Below are 25,729 nucleotides of genomic sequence, written 5' to 3' on the forward strand. Positions count from 1 at the left end.
GTTCCTCTGGCGTGAGTCAACAGAAGACCAACTAAGTCAGGACCTCAAACTTCAACCAACTTCATTCCAAGCAGTTACTTAATTAGGTGCTGATTCTTGTTGTTAAATAAACCTGTTCTTTAATTCCATGGCTTGTTGCTGCTCTTGTTGTGAAATACCATAACATTTCCAAAATTGTTGATTTTCTCTTTTCTAAGAGCACTGCTAAAAAGTTTTGTGGAGCTGAGCAGATAGGCATTCCTGAGACCATCATCCTTCATTATTTTCAGATACTGTACAATGGACTCAGTTTGATGGTCATGTTTTAGCTCATTTTGTATCTCACTATTGTTTGGCAGCTAATTAAGGAAAAAGAAACAAGGGGGTCAGAGTCTTCAAGAGCAAGTCAATTACAATTAATTCAAAAGAAGTTAATTAGCAGCAAAAACTGGTCACTAATTAAGAAAAGGGTTAGAATGAAAACCTGACCTGATTTTGAGAACCCTGGTCTAGATGATTCACTGAAAAAGAGAATATAAAAATTACCAAAACCCTGTAAAAATATAATAAATGTGTATTTTAACAGCAAAAAAAATGTAGTGTAATTAATGATTAAAATTATTTAAAACTATAAGTTCATGTATATTTTACATTTAAGCAGCATTTATCTGCCAATATCAATGTATATTTTTTGTTGGACAAACAGTGAAAACTTTTTGTTGGACAAACGGTGAAAACTACTTTTAAATTAGGTTTTTCTTTAGAGAAGTACATTACAGAAGAAATTAAACAATATGACAGCTTGTAATCATGAAAATGTAATTTTCTTTTATGCAATATGTATTACTGATCATTATTTTCTATACATATTTTATTAGTTTTTATATTAATAAATAAATAAGTATTAAAATAAATTTCTTTAATTATTTTTATGATCACTGCATAATAAGCCTACAGAATTTCATTTTGGCAATAAAAAATGAACAAGTAACACCTGTAAGGTTTAATTATAAAAATACCATATTTATATAGACCATAAGGCTTCATTGTATCTTATTGAACAGGACCCTTTGAGTAAAAGGTTTTTAAAAGGGGAAAATAAATAACTGGAATCTGTATCAGAATTGGACAATTAAGTACCCTAGGTTCTTGTCTATAAGCCGGACTCATGTATAAGCCGGAGACCAAAAATCATACGACTTTTTAAAATAAAATCGTATCATAGATAAGCCGGACTCATGGATAAGCCGAACGTACTATAACCTATAACTAATAGAAGGGAGGAAGGTCAGTGGTCTCACTCGCACCCATTTAATTTCTTTAAGGGGGGAGAGAGTGTGAGATATTGGCGTCTCTCTCACTCCCTGCATGGCGCGATTGGAGCGGCCGGAGCGCGTTCTTTCTGCTCTGGGCGTCGCCGAGTCAACACGCGCGCGTAGCGGTCATTTAAATTGTGATTTTATATGTAAGCTTATTTAAATATATATCGCGGATTTTTTGCTGGTTCGCGGATTTCTGCGGACAATGGGTCTTTTAATTTCTGGTACATGCTTCCTCAGTTGGTTTGCCCAGTTGATTTCATACAAGGGACGCTATTGGCAGATGGCTGAGAAGCTACCCAAATTACTTTTCTCTGTCTCTCTTGCGCTGACTATCTGTGATCCTGACGTAGGGGGTGTGAGCAGGGGGGCTGTTCGCACACCTAGACTATACGGACGCTCGTCTAAAAATGCTGAAAGATTATCTTCACGTTGCTATCTTTTGTAAAGCTGATTCCTGAAAAGACATGCTGCACAGTGCTTCGCATACTTAAAAGCTCGAAGGACACGTATTGATTTTTGACTGAAAAACAAACTCTGTCTCTGTCTCTCTCTCTCTTCCTGCTCCTGACGGAGGGGGTGTGAGCTGCCGCCTTCAACAGCTTTGTGCCGCGGTGCTTCGCATACTTAAAAGCCAAACAGACATATTGATTTGTTTGCTTCACTCCTTTGAAGAGGAAGATATGTTTGCATTCTTTTAATTGTGAGACGGAACTGTCATCTCTGTCTTGTCATGGAGCACAGTTTAAACTTTTGAAAAAGAGACAAATGTTTGTTTGCAGTGTTTGAATAACGTTCCTGTCTCTCTACAACCTCCTGTGTTTCTGCGCAAATCTGTGACCCAAGCATGACAATATAAAAATAACCATATAAACATATGGTTTCTACTTCGCGGATTTTCTTATTTCGCGGGTGGCTCTGGAACGCAACCCCCGCGATGGAGGAGGAATTACTGTATAAGCCGGACTTATGTATAAGCCGATATTCTATTTTTTCATTTTCACAACTTTTTTCCTTAGATAAGCCGCGGCTTATAGACAAGAACTTAGGGTAATATAAAATTTTTAAGCCATATATATTTTGGATAAATGCTTTCTGTACATGTTTAATTAGTGTTATTTTAATTTATTTTAGTATTTTATAGTCACTGAAAAATAAGCCTCCAGAATTAAATTTTGTCAAAAAAGAACACATAACACATGTGATCTATAGTTTAATTATAAAAATACCAAAGTTAACATCCTAGAAATTTGATTCTGTTCATCTGGACAAAGTTTTTAAGTGGGAGAAATATTTCGAGACTTATCCAAGTCTCTTCCTCAGTCTCAATTGACTGCAGGTTTCCCCAACCTTATAAACAGTACCTTTGCTTAATCACAGAGACTAGCACCTTTGACAAAGGGCCAGTTGATCAGTGATATGCAAATTGGCCACTGATTAGTAGACGTGTGAACCATTCATAGAGGGTTGAGGAATGGCTGCAATCACAGCATTGTAAGATGGCGACAGATGTACCCTTAGGCCCCCTCCTCTGTTCAGAGATGGTCGTTCCTTTTTCACGTAAATGGCCTCCTTGATTCCTCTCTCAAACCAGCGCTCCTCCCTGTCCAGGATGTGCACCTCTTCATCTTTAAAGGAGTGACCACTATCCTGTAGATGTAAATAGACTGCGGAGTCCTGGCCTGACGAGGAAGCTCTTCTGTGTTGTGACATGCGCTTAGCCAGTGGCTGCTTGGTTTCCCCGATGTACAATTCACGGCACTCCTCCTGGCACTTAACTGCGTAAACTATGTTACTCTGTTTGTGCCGTGGGACCCGATCCTTGGGATGGACCAATCTTTGGTGTAGCGTGTTTTGGGGTTTGCAGTCAATTGAGACTGAGGAAGAGACTTGGATAAGTCTCGAAATATTTCTCCCACTTAAAAACTTTGTCCAGATGAACAGAATCAAATTTCTAGGATTTCCTTACCTGGATTATTGAGCATGCATCGAGACATCGAGAGCCACTTTGGCAAGGACGGCCTAAAGCTTGTACATGAGTATGAGCAAACAGCACGCAAGATGGCAGACTACAGGAACCATCTGAGATTCAGCCTCAGATGTAGACAGAGCGGCATCACTCCTAAAAGTCTACAGATGAAATCGTCAGTAAAAGGCCTGCGAGCTAACAAAATCCTCCAGAAGGCACAGAGTCAGCTGCTAAATGAACGGGTGAGACAAACTAACTTCACTTTTGATGTTTTAAAATCTAAAGAGGAGCAGATCCACCAAAGACTTTCTTCACTTCTAGATGAGAAAACACTTCAACAGGTGCTTGAGTTCACCGAGAAGGCTCATCTAGCACAGCATGAAAAGTCTAAAACCAGGCAAAAGAGGAAGTTTGATCTACTTGCTGTGCGCCACAAACACCAGCACACTATGGGGAGTGTCCTCCACAACCAGCAGAGAGAAGGATGCCAGACAGAAACTAAAGATGTGGACAAATGGGTGAAGAACTTGTCTGACAAACAACTCACCCAAGCAGAGAAAAACATCCTTTCTAAAGGGTTAAATTTTGCGGTCACACCGAAACAAATCCCGCTAGTGGAACTGATTACAGCCACAGAATCTGCTATCAGAAACAACAACATTGCTGATTTGGAAGCAGAACAACTGCGGATAAAAGTTTCGGCATGTCTCAGCAATGCAAAACCCCCTGCATCCAATATCAGCATTGAGGAGAGGAAGGCCCTCACGGCACTCAGCAAGGACAACATCATCATCATCCTTCCAGCGGACAAGGGGAGATGCACAGTTGTGCTAAACCAGACAGACTACCATAAGAAAATTTTGTCTCTGCTCAGTGACAAAAATACTTATGAGCCCTTAAAGCGAGATCCAGATAGTGGTTACAAGAAAAAGGTGATAGATTGTCTTAAGCAGTTAGTTCAGGACAATGCTATTGACCGGACCACATACCACAGATTATACCCAGGGGAATCTACACCAAGTCTGTATGGTTTACCAAAAATACACAAACAGGGTGCTCCTTTAAGACCCATTGTCTGCATGATCAATTCAGTCACGTATAACATCTCCAAGTTCCTGGCCGCTGTTCTTAACCCGGTGGTAGGCAGCTCAAAACACCACATTCAGAACACATTGGATTTCGTGGAGAAAGTGAGAGAGGTCATTATGGAGGCAGAAGAAACCTTGGTCTCATTTGATGTTACATCTCTATTCACTTGTGTCCCAGTGACTGAAGCAGTGGAGGTAGTACGTAAGAGATTACAGAATGACCCCACTCTCAGTAAAAGAACCTCTCTCAACGCAGACCAAGTGTGCCTGCTTTTGGAACTGTGTCTTCAATCAACATATTTCATATACAAAAGCCAGTACTACAGGCAGAAGCACGGGTGTACCATGGGTTCCCCTGTTTCACCTATAGTAGCCAATCTATATATGGAAGAAGTGGAAAAGAGGGCTCTATCATCCTATCCTGGAACACCACCGAGCCATTGGTTCAGATATGTGGATGACACCTTGGTGAAAATCAGATCTCAGGAGGTACCACAGTTCACAGACCACATCAACGGGGTGGACAAACACATCAAGTTCACCAGAGAGGATATGGAAAATAACAAGCTAGCCTTCTTAGACTGTGAAATTTCCATCGTCAACGGGGGACATTTGAAAGTGGATGTGTACCGTAAACCCACACATACGGACCAGTATCTAAGGTTTGACTCTCACCATCCACTAGAGCACAAACTAGGTGTCATTAGGACTCTACAACACAGAGCTAACACCATTCCCACAGACTCAGAGGCCAGGGAAGCAGAAGAACACCATGTTAAAAAGGCCCTGAGTAAATGTGGATATCCCAGCTGGTCCTTTGTCAAAGCAGGGAGGACACCTAAAGAACGCTCCAAGCGATTCATGAGAGAGAGGAAGGACATCCACTGCCTAAGTGAAAACCCTTAGTGATCCCGTATGTGTCAGGAGTATCGGAATAGCTGAGGCGCATTTTCTCGAAACACCGGGTCTCAGTGGCTTTCAAACCCCAAAACACGCTACGCCAAAGATTGGTCCATCCCAAGGATCGGGTCCCACGGCACAAACAGAGTAACATAGTTTACGCAGTTAAGTGCCAGGAGGAGTGCCGTGAATTGTACATCGGGGAAACCAAGCAGCCACTGGCTAAGCGCATGTCACAACACAGAAGAGCTTCCTCGTCAGGCCAGGACTCCGCAGTCTATTTACATCTACAGGATAGTGGTCACTCCTTTAAAGATGAAGAGGTGCACATCCTGGACAGGGAGGAGCGCTGGTTTGAGAGAGGAATCAAGGAGGCCATTTACGTGAAAAAGGAACGACCATCTCTGAACAGAGGAGGGGGCCTAAGGGTACATCTGTCGCCATCTTACAATGCTGTGATTGCAGCCATTCCTCAACCCTCTATGAATGGTTCACACGTCTACTAATCAGTGGACAATTTGCATATCACTGATCAACTGGCCCTTTGTCAATGGTGCTAGTCTCTGTGATTAAGCAAAGGTACTGTTTATAAGGTTGGGGAAACCTGCAGTCAATTGAGACTGAGGAAGAGACTTGGGTAAGTCTTGAAATATTTCTCCTACTTAAAAACTTTGTCCAGATGAACAGAATCAAATTTCTAGGATTTCCTTACCTGGATTATTGAGCATGCATCGAGACACCAAAGTTAACACTTTAATATAAAAAACAAGGCTTCTATGCATCAGGCTATGCAGAAGCTTACTGTAAAAAATTTTTAAAGGGATAAAGAATCCAAAACAAACTCTTTATCAGAATCAGCCATTTCAGTAACATGAAATTGGTGATCATTTTTGGCCCTAAAAAATCTGATCAAAGCATCCCTAGTTTCAACCTAAGATTATTTCAAATAATCAGTAAAAATATATTTTATAACACAACCAGAATACTGTAGTAAGGCAGAAAAACTATTTATATTTCATTAAAGAGAAACAACTCTATATTGTCTCTCATATTTACCAGAAATTCACGTCGATGAATTTGCAGTGCATAATTTATCCAGAATTTACAGTAATCAATTACTTAACCTAACAAAATGATTCTGCTTATATTAAACACACAGTAACATAATGCCCCTCCTCCTTTATGCCACAAAGATTACTCATGACGAGGAGCCATCTGGATTTCCTCGGCAGTCCTTTCAAGCTGGTATTTAGTGCATTTAGTTAATAATTTAAAAAGCTTTGGAACAATATATTTTTAAAAGTATTCCCGAAATGCACAAACAGCAACCCCTTTCATACACAATCAAATAATAAAATAACAATTTTACACAGAATGAACTTTACTTAATATTTATAATTCAAGGTCAACATGAATTGATAAGTTGAATGTTATGTATGTAAAGTTTATTTTTTAATGGATAGCTTGCGTTTCATTAATTAAACTCAATACAGACAGAATAAAAAAATTTAACAGTATTTGACAGTAAAGCAAGTTTAAGAAATATGAATGTTGCATTTAACAGTTGTAAAAAAAAAATTACTGATAAACAAAATTGATTTCCATCAAGTTGTGCCATATAATAATCATTGTCAAAATATGATGTTTTGTTCTTTTCAAGGACATAAGACAATAAAACATGTGCAGTATAACACTAGCACCATGATGCAAAAAAAAAAAAAATTACATAACATAGATCTCCACGAATATAAATGCTCCGTTAAACTTTCACACTGCTATGCACATGAGAAAAATGTGTAAACTGCCACATCTAAACATGTAACCATTTATTTTCTTAAAACACTTTGTTGTATTTCTTCCTGCCAAAATGAAAGGTGTTGTTAATTTCTCTAAGATACACTGCTCCTTGGGAACATGCATGCATCAAACAATGAGTTAATACTGTACAAACAAGATAAACATGTTAGGTATACTTTTTAACATTGTACATCACGTGATGGAGTTGGCTGTTACAATGCATTTACTAGCAATACAAGCAGTTCCATTCATAAATCAGCCTGTGTCATTATTCACATTCTAGGTGAGAACTGCAAAAGTCACTACCTGAAAATGTTACTTTGTTTTGTTTAAATCACGAAATTGCTACTTCCTGCTAAGGTTAAAAAAGGCATTGTCTTTTCCCAAGTGCTATCATAAGTATAAATTTATGCACAAAAGAAAACATACTCTCAAATGGTAAATACATTAAACATATTTATAGGAAAATTATTTAAATTTATTATTACTCTTTGTTAGGATTGATAAATTACTTCATTGTTCTGTTAAAGGTTAGAAAACAAGACAACAAAAAACAGCCATTCTGGAATAAGCAATGAGGCCCATCATTCAAAACAAAACAGCTGTGCTCCCCAAATTACACCCCCGCTCCCTTTCTGTTGTTTAGGCTGACTGAGCAAGAAATCAAAATAATATCTCTTCATCCATTCATTTTTAAATAGGAACCTGAATTTTCCCCTACAGGATTGCTACACACACACACACATCTGCGGCATATATACACATGCTGCACATATACAGTATGCCTAGAAGTAGCAAGGACAGACACAATGATGATTTAGATTTTAAATGTTAAACCATTTTTGTCTACAGCTGTTTAAAAAAAAAAAAAAAAAAAAACCTTTAGCAAAGCGGACTACTCTCTGCTTAACAATACAAGCATCTACTGCAATTAATATATAGTACACACAGCAACAGCTACAAATAAATAGTAACAAATAATGACAAAAAAGTATTAAATAGTAACTAATTATTACAATGTAACACAATAGCCTGGCTTTATTATTTGAATTAAAACAGTATGAAGAGAAGAAAAAAAAAATCAGACCAAGTGAAAATGTGTCTATTTATATATAAAAACCAATATAGAAAATCTAAAAATTTCAGCAGACTAACTGGTGAATTGATTTTGTACAATTACACACAGAATTTAATCTGTAGTGCTTTCTTGAAAGCAAAGCATAATTCCATTCAGACTGCCATTTATATAAGCTCATCCCTTTTGCTTCAACACTAAAGCCTAGATTCACTATTCAATACTACTCATTTCACATAATCTGTAATTAATATATTTGAAAAGGACACATGTGAGTCAGATTTATGTTACATGGAAGATCGAATATCTCCATCCAAAATACCCAATTTTTTTCTACATGAAGATTACAAAACATTTAGCTCAATCAGATGCAGCTTATTGTCTTTAAGTAAATGGTAAGCAGAAAAGGAAAAGAAAAAAAAAAAAAAAAACAAACACTATGCAGCGGGGAAAAAAAAAACAATCAAATAGCTACAAACACAGAGAATAAAATGTCTTTCACAATGAACCAGCATGTACTTACTGATGACAGAGCTCTGCTGCATGATTGTCCTCAAAATCAGTGTAGTGGCTAAAGAAAAAAAGCAGCAAATGCATGCATGTGTGTCAATGTGCGGGGAGAGGGGGCTGGGTACCGTCTGGATGGGAGGAGGAGGAGATCGATGGACGCTGCAGAATTAAGAGGAAATTCCACCCACACAATTCTGCAGCCCACTGCAAAGAAACCAAGGAGACTGCTTACATCACAGATTCATGAATGAACCAGTCTGTTTAAGGATGCAGTTCTTAATTTCCAAGTTCTAGCATATATGATGATGATGCCCAGTAGACTGAAATAAAGCAGATTTTCTTGCATTCAAAAATCCTAAAAAACCAAGCAAAAACTGAGGTTGTGCTACAGCAGGTTTGCTGTGCAAAGATTATAATAAAAGAGATTAAGAGGTCTGCAAAACAGCACAAGCACTACTAGCCTCCAGGGGTTAGGCCATCTGGGGTTCTCGTCAGTCCTTTTGTAGAAAGACCAAGGAGGATTTTAGCATACTGCCTTCCTTTAATTTCTCAGCGTTCTTTGTTTTACAATGTTATTTTGCTGAAAAATGCAAAGATGGCACTTGGTGGCTAAGAACTGCTTGTGACAAATAAAGCTTAAGTGTAGCTGGAATAATGACAATAACGTATTTTGATCAATCATTTTGAAACTCTTCAAAAAATATACCAGGAACCCCACTATTCCCTTCTAATCATATACTAATACTGATCTCAGCTTAATGATCTACTAGAAACAATCAAGTTCCTAACATACAAAATACTTTACACCTTGTAGGATTTAGCTGCATTGAGAAGTTTAATGTACAAGAGCAAAACATTTTGAGCACAGAAAAAATAAAAACCGGGGCACAAACAACAGCATGAGAATAGTTCAGCTTTCCTGAATGCATTATGCACAAAGAAACTGGAAAAAATATTTAAAATTTTTTCATTCATATATTTTCTAAACCCACTTAATCCATGGTTACTGTTGCAGAGCAGAGTGCAAGAACTCCCCCACACAAAATGCCACAAGCCAAAGTGTAAAATGATATTAGAAGTAATAATATATACATCAATAAAAGAATCATCAAAATGCTTATTAAACAAGTGACATGAGAAAAAAAAAACCTCAGTATGGTGTAAACGATTTTGAAACATGTGAGACCAGAGGGGGAAAAAAAGAATTTTAAAATATTAAGGATGTTAATGATATACTGAAGCATTCATTTTCTAACTTTACTTTTTAATTTATAAGCATTAACGGCTGTCAGCTTACACAAAAATCTGGGTTTGAATAATCATATTAAAAATAACCAAATATTCAAATTTTTTTGAACATAGGTTAACAGTTTTAAGTACAACTATATGTATTCTTGTACTTAGCATGCCTTTGAATGCTTAATTGTTATTAATATTTAATATTAATGTTGCATTGTAATAATCTTTTAAGTATTTCCTCCAGATATTTTTATTTGGCCAACACTTTCATTAATAGGGACACAGAAATTCTCTTATCTATATATAAAAAATTCTTTTCGCGTCTGAAACGGAAATTACGTATGACCAGGTGATATGGAAATTACATATGACCACACGATATGGAAATTACCTATGACCACAGAACATATTATAATACAGGAACTAGCCAGGTGCGTTCTGACAGAGAAGTTTTATTTATTCGTCCACGTGACTGTCGCTGAAACTGCCACATTGTAACTTTTTCTTAGTTGGCAATACTTGATAGTAGAAGAGATGAGGAAAACAGCTTTGCATCTTTCTACTTTTTAGCTGCGCCGAGCTGTAAACAATGTGAAGACGAGATCGCCTTCAGCTGCGAGGGGTCGTGAGAACAAAGGGGACGCTGGGAGACACGGAATGTCGGGCTGCTCCGCCGAGTCGAGAGCTTCGCAGTTTCAGGCAGCGTCCTCTCTTCTCGCACTGGTTTGTGACACTTCAAGTCCCCCGTCGGCTCCTGGGAGAGTGGAAATCTTTGCAAATGAGTGTAATCGGCGCCATCGAAGCTGGACTCTGTTTGTAAATTGCCCTGCACAACTACTTACTGTCCCTTAAGGTAAGTTCGGGTCACTAAAACCCCACAACATTCAAGCTTGCTTTTGTGATTAATTATTTTAACAAGTAAATCACAGGCATATAGTGCAAGGTTGTCAGGCAAAAATTTGGACGATCACATAGAAAATGTAATTTCTATACTACAGCGGTCGTGTAGCGCCTTTCACAAGGGATCTACTACTTACCTGTTGTGTTATAGCGCCTTTAAAATGTAGTTTACCCGAAACCACTCCAGTAGTGCTCAATGTATCTTTACTTTTATTAAATGTTAATGTTTTACTGTTTAATAACTTATAGACTACATTTTTTTTTCCCTTGCGTTCAGTGAGCAAAGTCACTGGGTAATCAACTAGTAAATAGATAAAAAAAAAAATACATATAGATTTTGAAGAAAAAAAAAAAATCACAATAAACATAGGTTATAGTTTTTAAAAATCAGCTTGTGGAAGGTAGATAAAGTGTGCAGAAATGCCCAATTTGGTAACTTTGTAGAGCAGCATGCTGGTTAAGTGCTGCAGCGGATGTTTGGTGGTTAAAGAATAACATACTAGATCAAACTAAATGGGATTATTTTCCTCCTTTACAAATTCAGCAAAAACGTAACAAATGTAACCTTAATACTTATTTTTCATTATGCCAACGCTAAAAAAAGCTATTTAAAACTTTTTAATATTTAATTTTTAATTTTAAATCGATAATAATAATAAAAAGGATAATCAGAAATAGGACATTAATTTCCTATGTTTAGTAAGAAAGGAAACCAGCTTTTGTTTGTTAGGATGAATAATCAACAGTTTTAATATAAAACAAAAGCAAATCAGGGATCTCATATCTCATGTTCAAGAGTGAAACAAAACAATCAGGAGCAAAGCAATACTTTTAGGTATCTGGAGAGGAGTTTAAAATCTGTTCTTAGTACACCCATTAACCAAAAAACAGAACAGTGGCTAAAAAATTGTCAGTTTAATAAATGATGATAGAAATTAACAATTAAAAATAATAAAAATACTAATCATGAAAGTGATATGCAAAATACTTATTTCAGAAGTTTCCAACAAAATATGAATGCCAAAATTAGTTCAAGGTAAAATAAAACACCTTTGTTTTTTCACAATCAAATTTCAGCATTTGCCTTTGAAAAATATTTTTTTCACAGATTTGAATTATATTAGATTAGGGATGTTCAATTTGTCAGCACTATTTCGCACACAATACTGTGTTGGATCACTTGTCTAACAGTGGGATATTCAATTTTCTTCATTAACATCTAATCGGCAAACATATATTAAAATTAGCACAACAATTTTAATAAAAGATATGGGTCTGTGTGTCACATAGCTGAAAGAGCCACGAAAAACTTTTCCTTTAATCAACTTACTGTCTACCACACTACTTGGTAGCTTATTCCAAGTGTCTATCGTTCTTTGTGTAAAGAAAAACTTCCTAATGTTTGTGCGAAATTTACCCTTAACAAGTTTCCAACTGTGTCCCCGTGTTCTTGATGAACTCATTTTAAAATAACAGTCTTGATCCACTGTACTAATTCCCTTCATAATTTTAAACACTTCAATCATGTCACCTCTTAATCTTCATTTGCTTAAACTGTATAGGCTCAGCTCTTTTCAGATCTTTCCGCATAATTCAACCCCTGTAACCCTGGAATCAGCCTAGTCACTCTTCTCTGCACCTTTTCTAGTGCTATGTCCTTTTTGTAGCCTGGAGACCAAACTACACACAGTACTCAAGATGAGGCCTCACCAGTGCATTATAAAGGTTGAGCATAACCTCCTTGGACTTGTATTCCACACATCGTGCTATATAACCTAACATTCTGTTAGCCTTCTTAATGGCTTCTGGACACTGTCGGGAAGAAGATAGCTTAGAGTCCACTATGACTCCTAAATTCTTCTCATAAGGTGTACTCTCGATTTTCCGACCTCCCATTGTGTATTCAAACCTAACATTTTTACTTCCTGTGTGTAATACTTTACATTTACTGACATTAAGTTTCATCTGCCACAAATCTGCTCAAGCCTGTATGCTGTCCAAGTCCTTCTGTAATGATATAACGGATTACAAATTATCTGCTAATCCACCTATATTGGTATCACCTGCAAACTTAATCAGCTTGTTACTTATATTCCTATCTAAATCATTTATATATATATTAAAAATAGCAGCGGCCCTAGCACTGACCCCTGTGGAACACCACTCTTAACATCTCCCAGTTCTGATGAGGTTCCTCGCACCATCACCCTCTGCTTCCTGTGTCTGAGCCAATTCTGCACCCATCTAAAAACAATCACCCTGAACTCCCACTTCTTTTAATTTGATGCCCAACCTCTCATGTGGCACCTTATCAAATGCTTTCTGAAAGTCCAGATAAATAATATCATATGCTCCACTTTGATCATATCCTTTTGTTGCCTCCTCATAGAATTCACGACCTTCCTCTTTTGAACCCATGCTGACTGTTCCTAATAACTCCTGACTTTGCCAGGTGTTGCTCAGTCTCATCCTTAATAATTCCTTCCATTAATTTTCCTGTGATGCATGTTAAGCTTACTGGCCTATAGTTGCTTGGATCGGCCCAGTCACCCTTTTTATATACTGTAATGGGATGATATTTGCCATTTTCCAGTCCTTCAGAATCTCTCCAGTGCACAGTGACTTCCTAAAAATGTGTCAAAGGTTTATATATGTACTCGCTAGCCTCCTTAAGAACTCGAGGGTAAATATTATCTGGTCCTGGTGATTTGTTTGATTTCAGCTTATTTAATCTGAGCAGCACTTCTCCCTCTATAATTTCCAAATCCCTCAGTACCTCCTTAGTAGTCCCCGTTACCTCTGGGAGGTTATCCACTTGCTCACTTGTAAACACCTTAGAACAATGTAAGTTTAGGGCATTCGCTATTTCACTGTCTGTATCTTTTAATTCCCCCTTACTATTTCTGATGAACTTGACCTCCTCCTTGACTGTTCTTTTACTACTAAAATACTGAAAGAATCTCTTAGGGTCATCTTTCACCTTATCTGCTATATTCCTCTCCAACTATCTTTTAGCCTCCCTGATATCCTTCTTAATGGTTGCCCTCATGTTCTCATACGCTCTACGATTCACTTTTGCAGTCATTAGTCTTATATGCCTTATAAAGCAGTTTTCTCCTTTGCAACTTTTTAAAATCTTTATTAATCCACCATGGAGTTTTTTTAGTTTCCTATTAATTCCAAATTTAGGCATGTATCTGTCCTGCATTACATGTAAAACATTTTTAAACCTGTTCCACTGCTCCTCGACTGTCTCCACACTTAAAAGCTTATCCCAGTGTATCCTACTTAGACATTATCGCATCTGCTCAAAATTAGCCCTACCAAAGTTCAACTTAACAATTTTAGTCTTTGCATGTGTACTCTTACAAAATACTGAGAATTGTATTACATTATGGCTTGACCCTAGTGGTTCAATCACCTCCACACCCTCAGTTCTATCCTGATTATTACAAAATATTATATTCAGACAGGCTTCACCCCTTGTTGGTGTTTTAACATGCTGTTTTAGAAAACAGTCACTGATTACTTCTAAAAACTCCTGCTCTTGTGCTCCTCCATCTGCAAGGTTATCCCAGTTAATATTTGGATAAAGTCCCTCATGACTATAATATCTCCCTGTAAACTTTCCTTTTTGATATTATTAAAAAGATGTGTGTTGAAATTACTGTCTGAATTGGGTGGTCTATAACACACTCCCAAAATAAGACCTCTTTCCCTAACATTTTGTAGGCGAAGCCACATGTCCTCACTAAGATGGGGCTCATCATCAAACTGAAGAGGACTTACATTTAAATCCTGTTTGGCATAAACAGCAACCCCACCTACTTTTCTGTTCTGTCTATCTTTCCTAAAAATTGTGTATCCCTCTATGTTACACTCATCCCCATCTTTGTTATTTAGCCAGGTATCCGTTATTACTATAATATCATAATTATGCTCTGCTACATACAACTCCAACTCACTTACCTTATTTTTGATACTTCTAGCATTAAGGCAAGCTATTTTTAATGTGTTACTCCTTCTACATTTAAATGTTTGCTTAGAATTTACATTACTATGCATTTTTATTTCTACACCATTGTTTGTTCTTCCATGTATAGATCTAAACCTAAACTCCCTGCCCCCCTATTCCCTAGTTTAAACAATCCTCGACTAGCCTACACATACACCTCCCCAATACATTGGTGCCCCTCCAGTTCAAATGTAACCTGTCACGGCGGAACAGGTCCCATCTGTTCCAAAAGGAGTCCCAATGCCTCATAAACCTATACCCTTCTACCTTGCACCAAGATTTGAGCCACGCATTAAGCCTTCTAATCTACTCAATCTTACCTGGACTGGCATGTGGCACAGGCAGAACTTTGGAGAAGACTACCTTGTCAGTTCTGCTCCTCAGCTTGGCACCTAACTCCTTGAATTTGGATCGCAGAACTGACAGACTACCCTTATGTATGTCATTTGTTCCAACATGGACAATGACAACTGGATCCACCTCCGCTCTGGCCAAGAGCCTATCCACCCTTCCAGGGAGGTTTGCATAATGTATAACTCTGCACTAACTGAAATCCTGCCTTAACGCTTCTACTTTGAAGTAAATTTTACTATCAACAGAACCTTAGAAACAGACCTGTGTGGAAAGGTCCTGGGGGCACTGTAAAGAAAAAGTTTTTAAGAGTAACATAGTGAGAGTTTGTACCAAAGTTAAAAAACACATCAGATATTGGTTGCCACCATAGTTTCACACAGGTAAGCAGGCCAGACAGAGATGGAGTTCTAATTCTTTTAACTTACTAGCAGATTCTTTATCTGACAAGATGTCAGTGCAGTTTATCCCACTATGGCTGAATGCGATTACTTTATTATGGCCTTAGCAGCCATACTTGGAGCTGGCTAAAGTTTGCTGATACATAGTGAAGAACAACATTTAAACAGAAAAGTACAGCAATTAAGACAAGAGAAAATTAAGGCCTGAAAAAGAACAGCATCATCTGACAAAGAAGGGTCTGAACAGACTCTGGTGTTGTTTTGAAATGTTATAGCAAAGTTTTTATTGCTGTGCTAATGTACAAAATAAAATTCAGATTACTGTCAAGACAACTACTAAGGATGGTTATCTAATGTTATACAAAAATAGACTGAAGTGCCTTACATTTTAAAAAACTATTTTAAATCAAGTTCAAACTAGATGTCTACAACTAAAAAATGAACTATACACAGAAACACTGATGTTGTACTTCTAGCATGACTGCTACTTACTATGATGCTCTGTTAGCAGAACAGCTACAGCAATTTTCTATTATCTTTGGAGATAGGGAGGGTGGGAGAGATGACAGCAATGCCATCACGCTGTACTATATATAAATTATTAGGGCTGGGAATCAATTAAAAAATTAATTGCATAAATGTATGTAATTAATCACATCTAACATTAAAAAACGTAATTAAAAAATGAATGCATAAATCATGAAGTAAATACACAATCACAAATTTAATGCAGAATCAACACAAAGTAATTATAAAAAGAATTAATGGCATAGGTTAAACTTAAACAACGACCTTAAACCTAAACTTTTAACAAAATACTACTTGAGCAAGTACAACCTGAATTTGAATGCCTTGCTAAAAGGCAAGTTAAAAATAAGACAAAAAGAAAACAAGGCCAAAGTATTAATTATCAAATTGGCATACCATATGAGACACAGACATGTCAAAGTTAATTAAAAAATCTAAACAACTGTTGACACTGAATGAACTGCTAAAGACGTATTTAATGGAAAGAATACACATCTCTTAAAAGGCATACATTAATACGTGTTAAAACTCCATAAATACTATCCTCAATTGTTCATCACCACCAACTTGATAATTACACTCTCCATAAATGGGTTCAGACCTGTCAGACACACGCTCCTCAGGTGGTCGAAACCTGTCTGAGAAGGATTGGACTACCTACAGAAGCTGACATAAAAGCAGGTCTGTGATTGCCTTAACTTTAATCACACTAACACTCATCTAACCCCTCTATACTATGTTCCAATTTAGTGTTACAGCCAAGAAACACACTACTCTTTCACTGTCGCTCCCCTCTACTCACTTGTTGACTCTCTGCTGTTCATGCACAGTGCACTGCTCTTTCTCGTCCACACTCATTCAACTTCTGCGCTGTGTGCTCCATCACCAACACCAAGCAAAAGTGCTTCTGTTCCAGTACTTTCCATCTTTTTTCCCGGGATTTCCTCCTCTCGCTCAGATGTTAAATTTGTATAATGCACTGCGCCTTCTGAAAGCACAGTGCTCAGTAGCAGTCCAGCCACACAGCACTCTGCATTCCCAGCCTGATCACTGATTTATTGTTTCGTAATGTTAAAAAAATACACATAAATACACATGAAAATGCACCCTGACCAAAGCACTGCCTGAGGCATTTGCCTGATGGCCAGCCCTGAATGCAACAATATGTTTTAACACATTAAACAGGCCACATTAGTTTTTGCGATTAACGGGTTTACTTTCCCAGGCATATAAGTTATGCAACATTTGCTCAGGAACTTCAGGCCAGCAAAAGTAGATTTCAATCTAGACACTAAATTTATATTAGATTTTACTGAATATACTGTATGTATATGCCCTCATGCCCATGCCAAGAAAATACATCTTTCTTTTTTTTTTTTTTTTTTTAAACACACAAGTTAATAATAAACAGAGAATATTTCATAAAAATAAATGCATAATATAATTTAAAGCTGTAAGAATAAAAGGAACATCTGTTGGCTCATCTACCAAATCCAATTGCTAGTAAAGAAATTTATGTAGTGTGTTTTGTTTCAACATACTGAAAAACAGAGAATTGTTTGCAATTTTACTGTTGCCTTACACTGCGAGATGCACATTTAAAGGATTCACATTATTTAGTTCTTTTTGAGACTTAATTTCTGACAAAGTATTTTGCTATTGTGGACATCATTTTAACAATTAATTGATAGACCACACAATTTCTCTTCTTCAGATTAGTGGTCACAGTGCATACAGGGTAGTATTTATTTCTGCACTACTGGAAATATCTGAAGATTAGACTGATGCCTGTATTGAATGTTTCTTCTAAATGAACCTATCTGAACCATACCAACGATTAGCAACCTTTATTTCAGGCTGAACATTGCTTAAAAAAGTCAATACAAGGTAGACAGAGCTGTATGTATTACTTCTGAATTTGATGATAGGGTTATTATGTTTGCTCAAGAATCTGAGATGGACATTAGCAAGAAAGTCAAAAGTATTACGCCATTTTCTGGTAGTTTACTATATCTTTCTGCTGTTCCCAGAATTTCATGGAATATCTTAAAACCAAGAAACGCTTGCTGTGCAACACGCAAATTAAATTTGACTTTTAGGTTTTCTTATCTCTCTATTATAAAAAAAAAAAATCCTGGAAAGAAAAAGCAGGGCAACAATACGTGATCTTCTCGGAAGACATTTAAAAGACCCGCGAGACAAAAAAGACTGGCCACAGAGCATCTTGCGGGGACCGTAAATATGAGACTTGGTGCCAAGAGATTGTCCCAGGGCCATCTCGCGGGGTCGTGGAACATGAGATTCTTGTAAGACAAGCCCTTTTTATCAAATAACAGCACAGACAGCAAAACACCCAGTCATTTAAAGACACGTAGCACACACAGATCCTGTGCTCTCAGTACATATAAAGCGTATAAGGACAATACGTTCTGGATGAAACATCAACAACTAAAAGCAAAGAAGAAAGAGCAGCACAGAGAAAAGAGACCCGAAAGCGTTGGAGAGAAAAAAAGGCAGATAAGAGATTATGAAAGCAGTGGAATTCGAAAGGCTCAAACAAATGATGGTGCGATACACATGCAGAGAAAGGTACAGAATATGAAAGCAGTAAAATTCAAAAGTATTGTAGCGTCCCAGCCAAGCTGAAGCCTTTTTTGTTTTAAGTGACTGTTGGGTCCGATTGAGGGAGGCCAGAGTACAGCACAGAAGACTGATAGCGGGGTATTGATTGATGCACTTTTGGGCAAGACACATGGGGGAGGGGTCGGAGAGGGTGCTAGAAAGTTGAGTTTGGGGTTACAAAGTCGGCGATTGTTCAACTAGAACTTTTGCGACACTTTATTACATCAGTCGCTAAAGTATATAAAAAAAAAAAAGATAGTAAAGATCGCATTAGCACAAACAGAAGGTAATTAATCATCAGAACCAGGTGTAATTGAAAAAATAGCAGGACAAATCGAGGTCAGAAATAAAAGGCAAAGAGTAGAAAACAAAGTCTTTTCGCCTTCACAACTTCATAAACACGTTCACAAACGTTGGTGCTATACACATGCAGAGCAGGTGAGAGATTATGAAAGCAGGGGAATTCAAAATGCTCAATAAAAAAAAAATGTATGCGCGATGCAAATGTGGAGAAAGTTAAAGAATATGAAAGCAGGAAAATTAAAAAGTACAAAAAAAGAAAGTAAAGATCACAGTAGCGCAAACAAATGGAAATTATTACTCAAAAAAGGGAAAATAATCACCACGGACCAGGTGTCATTGAAAAAAAAGCAGGACAAAGCAAGGTCAGAAATAAAAAAGTAGAAAACAAAGTAAAACGTCATAAAGAGGTTAAAAAATGAGGGCCAAACACATGCAGAGCAGGTTAGAGATAATGAAAACTGGTATTCAAAAGACTCAAAAAAAAAAAAAAACGGTACAAAACACATGCAGAGCAAGACACAGAATATGAAAGCATAAAAAAACGACAGTGTCAAAAAAAGAAAGTAAACATAGCATTAGCGCAAAAAAAGAAATTATTACTCGGAGAAATAACTAAAAGGCGAATAGAGATTGAATAAATGGACACAGGTGATATGTCAGAAGTATGTAAATATTGAAAGGCTTTGAAGTTTAAGTCAGAGAATTTCAAAAACGGGGTTTACCTCACATGCATTTATTGGTTACTTTGCAAAAAAAATTATTAACTGCTGATGATGTAGATTGCTTTGATTGTGCTGAAATTCCAAACAGAGAAACCTATCCTGAATTATGGTACAAAGTCATTAAACACATGTCTCACTGACCTCATTTAAAAGATTCGGCATATTGGGACTTGAAAGATTCCAAATACTGTTTTTACATAAGTTCTGAAATAAAAGTGAAACTAATGAAATAGCAAAAATTCAAAGAAAAAAAAAATCTTAAAAGTGTGTGTCCGGAAAACTAAACACGGGGGCTGGCGAGAGAAGCTAGCAGGGGGCGAAGCCGCCTAGTACAGGAAGTAAAAGTCACCAACAGATACACTCTTTCAATTTATAGTGTATTTACATTTGTAAATGACAGATTGCAGGTTTTTATTTTATAGGTCACCTTGTGCATATTGATGTGGTATTTAACCTCCTTAGCATTAGACCCAAGCATTACTTGGGCTGCGAAAACCATGCTAAAAGCGTTAGTCCCGAATGTCACCTGGGCAACTATACAGATGTATTTTGTGTAAGCATTAGAACCGAGAATCAATCGGACTGTAAAAGTGGTTAGTGCTGCCATTCTTTGCAGAAATTACGTCTGAGAGTAGGTTTTTAATAATTATGAAATATCTGTACTTCACCAACAATGAAGACTTTAATGAGAATACCCATCCAGCACCCAAACTGAAAAAAAATGTGAAGATATATCAGGCCATTGCAGCAAAATTTTGGAGCGTTTACTTTCCTGACCGTCATTTCAGCATCGATGAAAGTCTCATGGCTTACATGGGCAGACTGTCATGGACACAGTACATCGCATCAAAAAGAGCAAGACTTGACATAAACTTTTACAAGCTTTGTGAATCTAAAAAGGGATACATTAGGAATTTGGTTCTGTACACAGGGAAAGGGACAATGTTTCATCTGAAATACAATCAGTATGGCATTGCTACATTATTGATGCTGATTTTGATTGATGATCTGATGAATCAAGGTTACTGTATAACCATAGAAAATTTTTTATACCTCGCCAGAGATATTTGATATCTTGATGCAAAGAAAGACTGACGCATCTGGAACAGTGTGTCCCAACTAGTGCTGGGCAGTATACCGGTTCATACCAAAAACCGTTTTTTATTTTTGTTATGATATGGATTTTTCTTATACCGCAACACCGGTTTAAATTGCCTAAACAACATTTGGAACGTGGCGCTGTGGGAAACTGTTTAAGGGGGACCTTTTTCACTGCTACACCGCTAAACAAGCATACACCGGAGTACATGCATTAGTAGAGGTATTGCATGGTGAAAATGGACAGAGAACATTCTGAAACTGAAGCTGTAGCGAACGATAAAGTTGAACATGATGATACAGAAGAACTTTTGCTGGAAAAAGGAGTCACGTCTGTTGTCTGGAGATACTTTGGATTTAAAAGGTTGGATGTGGACCATTATGTTCAAATGTGTGAATACTGTTTCTATACTACTGGATAATACTGCAAGCCAAGTTGTATTTTTTTTCATCCATCCATTTTCCAACCCGCTGAATCCGAACACAGGGTCACGGGGGTCTGCTGGAGCCAATCCCAGCCAACACAGGGCACAAGGCAGGAAACAATCCTGGGCAGGGTGCCAACCCACCGCAGGACACACACAAACACACCAACACACCAAACACACACTAGGGCCAATTTAGAATCGCCAATCCACCTAACCTGCATGTCTTTGGACTGTGGGAGGAAACCGGAGCGCTCGGAGGAAACCCACGCAGACACGGGGAGAACATGCAAACTCCACTGTGTAATACTGTGTAATGTACCTGGGTACTGTGTAACAGTGTGACGACGTTGACTTTATTCTCAACATTTCCACTTTAATCTCGACGCTTATGACGAGAATAAAGTTGACATTTCTACTTTATTCTCGCTGTTTGTCGAGATTAAAGTCGACATGTTGACTTTATTCTCGTAATTTGTTATTAAAGTAGAACATCGTAAACTAAACTTTAGTAAATTAAATATTCATTTTAAGATAGATTTTCTCAAACCCAATCATAAGTTATGTAGCACATTAAATGCTCTGTGTCATGTTCCCCGAGCCATGTTAAACAGACTTCCTCTTGCACTAAGAGAAGGCGCAGGCAGCACACAGAATACATTAATTTCATGATATTCCTGCTCCCTGAACATTTAGAATGCTAAGATAAATACTTGATATAATTTTCATGATGAAATGCATTAACACTAGAATTACCAGAGCCTACGAAAAAACTCGTATATCCGGCCCACCTTAAATCGCTTCTTAAATCCGTTCACACCTCTCCGCCAGCATCCTTTGTCCTCTAAATGTGCTGATAAAAGACAAGCTGCCAGCAGCCGGCTATTCCATCCCCCCACCGACTTAGAACGTGAGCGAAGTTTTCCCAGCTCACGCCTTGATTGATTATGTGGGAGTGAAGTAGAGTTTTACAGTGGAAATAAGAGGTCATTATTCTAAAGTAATCTGTGTAAACACATTGTTAAAACAGAAACTTTTTCATATTTTAGTAATAAATGTTACAAAATGTAGTAGGCATAAACTATAGAATATATAAAGCCCGAGTTCCAAAGATCAAATAAACACTTTCACAAAAGCTTCAAGAATGATTCAACAGCTTCTGTGGCGTAGCGTGTTAAGATTTGCCTCTTAGCGCAGAGCAGCTTTTCCTTGCCTCACAGACCTGAGTTCGATTCCCCGCTGGGGATGAAGTGTTGCTTTTTTTTTCTTTTCTTTTAAACCTCAAACGGACATAAAATTTATACTTTGGTATGCACTGTCAGTTACTGAGATCATTATATTTTCATGTGGGAGGCTCCTTTTCAAATATTTTTTTAACAATTGAGACTGCAATTAACAGGAACAACTGTCCTTATAACTTATTTTTAAGATCCATAACACACAGACAGACAGAGCACTGCGTAATAGAGAGACAGACAGGCAGAGAAGTCACTAGATATAGAAATAAACAGGGAAGCCACGTGTACTGAAAGAAAAAAAGAACAACATGTGCGTTGTCCCTGACTCTCTAAGTAAGATCGGGGGAGGGGTGATGTTAGAGCGCCTGCGCTTATTCAGTGCAGCTGGGACAACGCACATGTTGTCTTAAAATAATCTTAAAATCTTAAAAATAAGTTATAAGGGCAGTTGTTCCTGTTAATTGCAGTCTCAATTGTTAAAAAAATATTTGAAAAGGAGCCTCCCACATGAAAATATAATGATCTCAGTAACTGACAGTGCATACCAAAGTATAAATTTTATGTCCGTTTGAGGTTTAAAAGAAAAGAAAAAAAAAGAAACACTTCATCCCCAGCGGGGAATCGAACTCAGGTCTGTGAGGCAAGGAAAAGCTGCTCTGCGCTAAGAGGCAAATCTTAACGCGCTATGCCACAGAAGCTAAACTTCGCTCACGTTCTAAGTCGGTGGGGGGATGGAATAGCCGGCTGCTGGCAGCTTGTCTTTTATCAGCACATTTAGAGGACAAAGGATGCTGGCGGAGAGGTGTGAACGGATTTAAGAAGCGATTTAAGGTGGGCCGGATATACGAGTTTTTTCGTAGGCTCTGGTAATTCTAGTGTTAAAGCATGCATTAATCATGTGGGGGCACGGTGGCGTGGAGGTTGCACTGCTGCCTTGCAGCAATGGGGTCCCAGGTGTTCCTTGCTTTGAATTTGCATGTTTTTCTGGTGGGTTTACTCGGCGTGCTTCAGTTTCCTTTCAAAATCATGTAGGATGGCTGGTTTTGTTATGCTATATTAACCCTGATAGTGTATGTATTGCTCGTATTCACCTTGCATTGTGCTGGCGCCACGTTCAGGATTTCCTCCTGCCTTGCACACAATGCTTGCTGGGATGGGCGCAACCCTGAATGGACGGCATAATTAAACATGTATAACGAAGATTTTTTTTTTTTTTTAAAGTTCTGAACACTCCATGGTCTAAGTTTATAGCTAGTTTTAATTTCACAAGGACGTTTATCAGGTGGTGATTGGTTATGTGGAGAAAGAAAAAGGAAGGATAGGAACTGGGGGTTTAATACGTCAAAAAGAGACAGCACGCATGCAATAAAGAAAGCCCGCTCAGAAGAACATCCATTGAATTCTGTGTTCGTATCTTCGACCACCAGATCACGAACCCAACATTTAAACAATATTTAAGTTAAACCTATGCAATACCTATTCATTCATCAAGTTTTTTGGAACCTCGTCACAACTGCCATAAAGTTCTCTACATTGAATGTACACCTGGGGACCCCTTACTGCGAGGCAGCAGCAATACCGCCACACTACCATGCATGTTTAATACCTGTTTTAATGCATTTCATCATGAAAAATTATCTTAGCATTCTATATTTTCAGAGAGCAGGAATATCATGAAGTGAATGTATTCTGTGCAGCGATCGCTGCCTCTTAGTGCAAGAGGAAGTCAGTTTAAGAAGAGCGTAGCGATTAACAACTGGGTCGGGGAACACTTAACACAAAGCATTTAATGCGCTACATAACTTATGACGGGGTTTGAGAAAATCTAGTGACTTAAACATTGATTTTAGGATGAAGTTTAGTTTACGACATTCTACTTTAATGACAAAATAAACTACGAGAATAAAGTGGAAATGTCGACTTTAATCTCGACATATAGTTTTTTTTTTTTCTTCCTGTATATAGCTTAGCTTGAAGCAAGGTCCATATTAATGCAGTTTGCCTTAATGATGGTTCAGTTGGTAAAGATGTCATCACCAAGTTGCACTTGTTTTATTTTATTTTTATTTGGTGAATACTGTGCAATGCACCTAGGCTTGAAGTCTTGGAAGTAATAGTATTATTACTGGAAGCTGCACTATTATATATTGTATTGTTATTATTTATTAGTTTAAATATTATGCAGTTTAATGATGGTAAAGTTGTTTAAAAAGTCACTTTAACATGTCAGTGGACAGAGATTGTTAACATTAACAAAGTGTAGTTGGTTTACAAAAAATATTTTCAGTGATCCCTCGCTATATCGCGCTTCGCCTTTCGCGGCTTCACTCCATCGCGGATTTTATATGTAAGCATATTTAAATATATATCGCGGATTTTTCGCTGCTTCGCGGGTTTCTGCAGACAATGGGTCTTTTAATTTCTGGTACATGCTTCCTCAGTTGGTTTGCCCAGTTGATTTCATACAAGGGACGCTATTGGCAGATGGCTGAGAAGCTACCCAGCTTACTTTTCTCTCTCTCTCTCGCGCTGACTTTTTCTGATCCTGACGTAGGGGGATTGAGCAGGGGGGCTGTTCGCACACCTAGACGATACGGACGCTCGTCTAAAAATGCTGAAAGATTATCTTCACGTTGGCTACCTTCTGTGCAGCTGCTTCGTGAAGCGACATGCTGCCCGGTGCTTCGCATACTTAAAAGCACGAAGGGCACGTATTGATTTTTTTATCTGTCTCTCTCTCTCTCTCTCTCTCTGTCTGCTCCTGACGGAGGGGGTGTGAGCTGCCACCTTCAACAGCTTTGTGCCGCGGTGCTTCGCATACTTAAAAAGCCAAACAGCCCTATTTGATTTGTTTGCTCCTTTGAAGAGGAAGATATGTTTGCATTCTTTTAATTGTGAGACAGAACTGTCATCTCTGTCTTGTCATGGAGCACAGTTTAAACCTTTGAAAAAGAGACAAGACAAATGTTTGTTTGCAGTGTTTGAATAACGTTCCTGTCTCTCTACAACCTCCTGTGTTTCTGCGCAAATCTGTGACCCAAGCATGACAATATAAAAATAACCATAACATATGGTTTCTACTTCGCGGATTTTCTTATTTCGCGGGTGGCTCTGGAACGCAACCCCCACGATGGAGGAGGGATTACTGTACTATTTATTCCTTTTCTAAGACATGTTCAGTGCAATACAACTTATGACAAGCACTTCTGGATATTTTACTAAGTCTAAATGCCTGTTTGGATGGTTGGAA

At 37.8% G+C, this 25,729-nt stretch overlaps 2 protein-coding genes across 3 annotated transcripts in view; one reads left to right on the forward strand and one right to left on the reverse strand.

Moving 5' to 3' along the window:
• The window catches only part of si:ch211-45c16.2 (mitogen-activated protein kinase kinase kinase 13), a 252,332-nt gene that overhangs the window by 152,229 nt on the left and 74,374 nt on the right, over positions 1-25,729 (reverse strand). The gene's annotated exons all lie outside the window — the stretch shown is intronic.
• LOC114656609 (uncharacterized) lies at positions 3,282-6,508 on the forward strand. Its single transcript, XM_051931258.1, is given in 3 exon segments — positions 3,282-5,211; positions 5,250-5,710; positions 6,449-6,508. Coding segments are annotated over 3 exon segments (2,451 nt in total).

Source organism: Erpetoichthys calabaricus, chromosome 8 (assembly GCF_900747795.2).
Source record: "Erpetoichthys calabaricus chromosome 8, fErpCal1.3, whole genome shotgun sequence".
NCBI lineage: Eukaryota > Metazoa > Chordata > Cladistia > Polypteriformes > Polypteridae > Erpetoichthys > Erpetoichthys calabaricus.